Raw genomic sequence first — 7,100 nt, forward strand, 5'->3', positions numbered from 1 at the left:
AAAACCAAAAAACATTAATCCATACGTTGATTAACAAATCAGGTCTTGTATCGTCAGGTGTAAATTGTGATGCATCTGTGAAAAGACTCTCCGCTAATCACACCACATTTCATTTTGAAACCTACAATTCCATTCTTGTGTAAACTAATAACATTGACTTCATTAAGTGTTAACAGAATACAATTGATAGTAACCATATAGAAAAACAGCAAGAACCTGAACAACATTTTTTGTGTTTCCAAATGAAAAATAAATTTCCCTTTTGGAGTTCTGGAATGGTCATTTGAACCCTCGGCCTTTTCCCCCACTCTTGGCATCTTCCCCCACTCTCGGCCTTTTCCCCCACTCTCGGCCTTTTCCCTCACTCTCGGCCTTTTCCCTCACTCTCGGCCTTTTCCCCCACTCTTGGCATCTTCCCCCACTCTCGGCCTTTTCCCCCACTCTCGGCCTTTTCCCCCACTCTCGGCCTATTCCCTCAGTCTCGGCCTTTTCCCCCACTCTCGGCCTTTTCCCCCACTCTCGGCCTTTTCCCTCACTCTCGGCCTTTTCCCTCACTCTCGGCCTTTCCCTCACTCTCGGCCTTTCCCCCCATTCTCGGCCTTTCCCTCACTCTCGGCCTTTCCCCCCACTCTCGGCCTTTCCCTCACTCTCGGCCTTTCCCCCCGCTCTCGGCCTTTCCCTCACTCTCGGCCTTTCCCCCCACTCTCGGCCTTTCCCTCACTCTCGGCCTTTCCCCCCACTCTCGGCCTTTCCCTCACTCTCGGCCTTTCCCCCCACTCTCGGCCTTTCCCTCACTCTGGGCCTTTTCCCTCACTCTCGGCCTTTCCCTCACTCTCGGCCTTTTCCCCCACTCTCGGCCTTTCCCTCACTCTCGGCCTATTCCCTCACCCCCAGCCTTTTCCCTCACTCTCGGCCTTTTCCCTCACTCTCGGCCTTTCCCTCACTCTCGGCCTTTCCCCCCACTCTCGGCCTTTCCCTCACTCTCGGCCTTTTCCCTCACTCTCGGCCTTTCCCTCACTCTCGGCCTTTCCCTCACTCTCGGCCTTTCCCCCCACTCTCGGCCTTTCCCTCACTCTCGGCCTTTCCCCCCACTCTCGGCCTTTCCCTCACTCTCGGCCTTTTCCCTCACTCTCGGCCTTTTCCCTCACTCTCAGCCTTTTCCCTCACTCTCGGCCTTTTCCCTCACTCTCGGCCTTTTCCCTCACTCTCAGCCTTTTCCCCCACTCTCGGCCTTTCCCTCACCCCCAGCCTTTTCCCCCCACTCTCGGCCTTTCCCCCCACTCTCGGCCTTTTCCCTCACTCTCAGCCTTTTCCCTCACTCTCGACCTTTTCCCCCACTCTCGGCCTTTCCCTCACCCCCAGCCTTTTCCCCCCACTCTCGGCCTTTCCCCCCACTCTCGGCCTTTTCCCTCACTCTCAGCCTTTTCCCTCACTCTCGACCTTTTCCCCCACTCTCGGCCTTTTCCCTCACCCCCAGCCTTTTCCCTCACTCTCGGCCTTTTCCCTCACTCTCAGCCTTTTCCCTCACTCTCGGCCTTTCCCCCCACTCTCGGCCTTTTCCCTCACTCTCAGCCTTTTCCCCCCACTCTCGGCCTTTCCCCCCACTCTCGGCCTTTCCCTCACTCTCGGCCTTTCCCCCCACTCTCGGCCTTTTCCCTCACTCTCGGCCTATTCCCTCACCCCCAGCCTTTTCCCTCACTCTCAGCCTTTTCCCTCACTCTGGGCCTTTTCCCCCACTCTCGGCCTTTTCCCTCACCCCCAGCCTTTTCCCTCACTCTCAGCCTTTTCCCTCACTCTCAGCCTTTTCACTCACTCTCAGCCTTTTCCCCCACTCTCAGCCTTTTCACTCACTCTCAGCCTTTTCCCTCACTCTCAGCCTTTTCCCCCACTCTCAGCCTTTTCACTCACTCTCGGCCTCTTCCCTCACTCTCGGCCTTTTCCCTCACCCCCAGCCTTTTCCCTCACTCTCAGCCTTTTCCCCCACTCTCAGCCTTTTCACTCACTCTCGGCCTTTTCCCTCACTCTCGGCCTTTTCCCTCACCCCCAGCCTTTTCCCTCACTCTCAGCCTTTTCCCTCACTCTGGGCCTTTTCCCCCACTCTCAGCCTTTTCACTCACTCTCGGCCTCTTCCCTCACTCTCGGCCTTTTCCCCCACTCTCAGCCTTTTCCCTCACTCTCGGCCTTTTCCCCAACTCTCGGCCTTTTCCCTCACTCTCGGCCTTTTCCCCCACTCTCAGCCTTTTCCCTCACTCTGGGCCTTTTCCCCCACTCTCAGCCTTTTCACTCACTCTCGGCCTCTTCCCTCACTCTCGGCCTTTTCCCCCACTCTCGGCCTTTTCCCTCACTCTCGGCCTTTTCCCCAACTCTCGGCCTTTTCCCTCACTCTCGGCCTTTTCCCCCACTCTCAGCCTTTTCCCCCACTCTCGGCCTTTTCCCTCACTCTCGGCCTTTTCCCCAACTCTCGGCCTTTCCCTCACTCTCGGCCTTTTCCCCCACTCTCGGCCTTTTCCCTCACTCTCAGTTTCACATTTTCAACCAAATCCAAGTAGGATTGTTTTATCTTTAACATAATCCCACTTGGCTGGAGGATATTCTAAACATCCTCAAGGAGGGGCACAAGTACCCAGTGTATTCCCTGCTCTAGTAATGCATCTTGCACACCACATCCTTTTATTGGTATTCATTAACATCAAAACACATATATTTGTCCTATTCTGAATCATGTAATGCTGTCAGTTTTGGCACTTTTAAAGTGAGCAAATATTCAGCATTCAAACACTTATATACATGTATTATCAAGCACATACATGAAACTTTACAGCAATGGAAAGTGGTCACCGAGTCTGACTGAGAAAGTAGGAGATGAAAATATTAAAAGGCATCCTTGACAGTCAGTTGCATTTCTCAATTACAAAAGTCCATTTGTTCATCTCTAATATTTTTATATTTAAATGTGAGTTTGGATTAATACTGTTTTCAATAGTATTTGAGCGATATTGGTTTCAAGTGAGAAGGGCTTTGTATAGGCAAACAAATGTGTGGCAGTACAGGTATCTGCATTGCAATATATTGGGAGCTAAAACGTTTGACATCTACTGGTCATATAACATACATACTCATTAATGCTGGTCATTTAACATACATCTTTATATTCATGACGCATATCCACCCCTACCATGTAAATAGTGTCGCCAATTTCAAAACTTGTACATTTCATCTATCCTTCATTATTATTGAGATCTTCATCACTTTGGTCAATTTTCCACCCTGATAGGGCCTCGTATGGTTCCCCCTTAGCTCTCCCCATCTCTCCATCACTTTCCTCACTCGCTCCATCCAAGACCTGCTGCAGTTGTGTATAAGGTGAAGGGTCAGAGTCATCCTTGTCAGAAGGTCGGTCAGCTGAGCCCCCAACAAGAATGTATTCCAATCCCTGAAATGTACAACAAAAGGCATCACTCATGAGCTAAAGTAGTCGCCATCGGTCATAGCCAACATGTCTGCTGCTTATTTCTCACCAGTGGTTGGTGTAGATTAACTACATTCTGGGAGAAAATCACTACTCCATGTAAATTTTCACTTGTCTCAGACTAATGAACAAATGGCCATGTTCCTTCCAGGTCAGCTGTTTAAAGTAAAACAAGGAAGACACAATTTATGGATAACAACTTCTTTAATTACTGTTAAGGCGATGTTCTGGTATAGATCTACACTGTTGTCATGCAAGACTGCTTGTTGTTATCCCAGTCTTTCTTGACAATGGTACAAGGATCTATACTGAAAGGAGTTGTTATCCATAACATTGTGTGTACTTTGTCATCCGTCAACTTCTAAGGAATGCCTATCGAACAATTCATGTTCTATTTAGGATGAATGTAATCCAGTCCGTTTTTCGAATAAAACAAAAATATATATCTAAATTTAGGCTAATTTTTATTATTTTATGCCTTGGTTTACAGTAATATTTGGAAAAAACCCTGGTCAGTTGCTGGGAAAAAAATAAACAATTAATGACATTTAGCTTGGGAAACAAAATTCAGATTATGAAAGTGACAGTCGGAAAACGGACTGGATTACATTCCTCCTAAATAGAACATGAATTGTTCGATAGGCATTCCTTAGAAGTTGACGGATGACAAAGTACACACAATGTTATAGAGGGACACAACTCTGTGCTGAGAAATTCTAAGACGACTGGACCAATTTGGCCTACCAATATCCATCTGCATATTGAGACATGAGGCCAAACCCCAAGTCTAGCAAAGTTTTGTTCAGTCTAGTATGCTTTCTAATAGTCCATATAGCAACAATAAAATCTAATAATATGATGCCAATAGGCAATTTGAGCTCAAAGATGTTTTTTGCACTTATTGCAAACATGTTGAAACTTTCCATTTCTCGCATCTTGATAGATGCTTATAATGGAGAAAATAGTGGTTCAGCTCGATCATTATTTTCAATTGTTTTTGTGAAAATATGAAATTGAAATATTTTAATTTGGACACGCAGCGTTAAACACACATACCTTCCAGTGACTTGGCTTCACGCATAACTCATTGTCCCTCAAATCTAGCTTGGTGAGGTCCGAGAGGGAAAGAATGGTGTCATCTGAGACAGATTTGATTCGATTTCCTTTCATGTGTAAGCTAGCAAGAACTGACAACTTTAGCACACAATCTGGGATAGCATCAAACTTGTTGTGATTCAAGTCTAAGTGAGACAACATCGTCAACTCCTCGATCCCATCTGGAAGATCTCGAAGATGATTCTCAGCCACACACAGCCACACAAGTTTCCTCAGGTTTGTAATTTCTGCAGGAAGACCAGATAAATTATTGCCTCTTACACTAAACTTTTCCAAGTGTCTCAATCTGCCGATTTCTGGTGGCAGATTCATGAGCTGACACTCGACAGCCCACAGCTGGGTGAGGGACGACATGTGTCCAATGTCTGAAGGAAGAGCACCGAGTGGATTGAAGCAGACACTGAGATACTGCAGGTTTGTCAGGTTACCGATTCCGGTTGGCAGCATGGTGAGTTTATTGTTGTCCAAGACTAGTTCTTCAAGTCGGAGTAATGTTGTGATTTCGGAAGGGGGCATCAGGAGATTGTTGTCATTGAGGGAAAGTTTTTGGACATTCAGTAGTTTTTGGATGCTGCTTGATACAACTGTTAATCCTCGATGACTGAGATTGACTATTTTGTCTCCTCGTTTGGCAGCTATGTCAATGATCTTTTCTATTTCTATAAGATCCATGCTGAGATGGCTAAGTGAGGGTCCTCAGGTTATGGGATTTTACATTTTGGCACAAGGATGAGAAATTCTGAAAGAAAAAAACAACTTAATAAATGTCAATCAATGGGGATATTTTTTATTTGTTTTTAAACTTTTTAATGAGTCAAAGAGCTGGTATCGTGTCTATCATGGTGTTGTGTGGGAAAGACTTCCCCGCCCGTATCCCCTCTCCAAAGGTTGTATATGTATGCATTGCCGCTCAATCCTTTAGTTAAATCTATTTTTGAGGGGGGATACGGGGGGCAGTCTTACCAATTAACTTATTAAGCCCAGCAACACGTTAGCAACTTCGGATTTATTTGTTCGACTCTTCAATGTTCAGTGATGTGTAAACATCAACAAACAACACTTCATCGTGTTAGCTATCAGTATATCTACATCATTACATTAATCAACTGTGGCACATCAAAGTTATCTGCATCTGTTTTAAATAAACAACGCTAACCTTCATAGTAGTGGATATTTCCATCGTCTGTCGCTAAAGCGTCATTAGCAGCGGAAGTAAAACAAGAGTTATCTGCCCTCAATAAAATACGGACAGTAATTGTAGGGGCGATGGGGTTTTCGTCGCTTTCAAGATTATTGTACTTATACATCGACGTTTGTGTGTGTGCGTCCGTTTTGCGTGCGTGCGTGCGTGCGTGCGTGCGTGAGTTGGTGTGCGCGCATATGTGTACTGGTCCGGACTTTTGCCGGTTTCATTGTGAAAACAATTGTGAGAACAATTAATGCACATTTGTAACAACATGATTTATTTTTTTTAAACAGTGAACATGTATTTATCGTTATAATTACAGTGTATTATTTCATTTTTAATTGCGTTCTTTGGAACACCTGCGAGCGTATAATTGCTTAGGAATATTTTATCAACCAAATCAACATGTTATCATGGTAGGCAAAACGCAGACAAAATGTGCCCAAATGTAGAGACATGAGGGTGACCATTATTCATTATTCACATTCACAACAGTAGACTTCGTGTATGTCGTGCTTTATTCGAGCAATAAGCACCAAGAACTCAATTAGGTAATTATAGAACAGAGTTTATTTCGAAAAACCTGCCTATCGGGCCAATAGTACAGATTGTGGGATACTCTTTGGCATATTGTGAAAGAATGCTTCAATTGATATTGGTTTTGAAATTTCTAAGTTTAAACATTTGTTCAAGATAAAGAGCTAGCTGGAATAAAATGCTGTTGTTATTTGTTGTGAGTAGCGATACAAACTTGTGCATGGTAGGATACTTAATAATACAGAGGAAAATATCTTGACAGTAAGTTGGTAATTTCGTACGTTGTTGTACGATTGTATTTTCCCCAAACAACATTTTCATCCGTATTTGTATGTTCCAGAATTATTGGGTAATTATTGTTTACTTGCGATTTTATACTTTACAGATACGCAGATTATTTTGAGCACCATATAAATGAAAGATCAATTTTCCAGTCGTGTCCTTATCTGCTGCTGCAGTTTCGACAGGGAGTTTAATAGAATGGGAGTCACGAAACATTAAAACAATTAGTTTTGTTGCACATTATTAATGCGATACAGAAACATAATATTTGCTATCTATTTTACGAGCGCATCGATCACTTGAAACGCGTTTCCCTTTTTGTGACGATGCCAACGAATCACCATTCAAAGAGATAAATATATTTTGGAAGGGTTTTGTGCATTGTGGACGGTGTACTACGTGGTTTGGCCGTGTTACCATATTTAGAATATGGTCAACACTGTTAGAAGGTAAACCATGCATGTAAACAAGCGCGCCCGGGGCAGCTGGGACTGGGAGCTGAGCACTGAG

At 44.8% G+C, this 7,100-nt stretch overlaps 1 protein-coding gene across 1 annotated transcript; it reads right to left on the bottom strand.

The window, feature by feature from the left end:
• Positions 1 to 2,783: 2,783 nt before the first annotated feature.
• Positions 2,784 to 5,784, bottom strand: LOC139453106 (leucine-rich repeat protein SHOC-2-like). Its single transcript, XM_071234731.1, has 3 exons — positions 5,742 to 5,784; positions 4,526 to 5,324; positions 2,784 to 3,433 (listed from the first exon to the last, which is right to left on the bottom strand). Exons 2-3 carry the CDS (start codon positions 5,255 to 5,257, stop codon positions 3,218 to 3,220), a joined length of 948 nt encoding a protein of 315 aa, XP_071090832.1. The 5' UTR covers positions 5,258 to 5,324; positions 5,742 to 5,784; the 3' UTR covers positions 2,784 to 3,217.
• Positions 5,785 to 7,100: the final 1,316 nt, after the last annotated feature.

Source organism: Haliotis cracherodii, unplaced genomic scaffold, assembly GCF_022045235.1.
Source record: "Haliotis cracherodii isolate W230 unplaced genomic scaffold, xgHalCrac1.p SCAF_9, whole genome shotgun sequence".
Lineage (NCBI taxonomy): Eukaryota > Metazoa > Mollusca > Gastropoda > Lepetellida > Haliotidae > Haliotis > Haliotis cracherodii.

Bases quoted from the DNA above. Each gene is read 5' to 3' on its own strand.
- LOC139453106 (XM_071234731.1), bottom strand. From the start codon at position 5,257: ATGGATCTTATAGAAATAGAAAAGATCATTGACATAGCTGCCAAACGA. The intron at 3,434-4,525 runs GTATGTGTGTTT...TGTACATTTCAG, and splicing joins TGAAGCCAAGTCACTGGAAG to GGATTGGAATACATTCTTGT.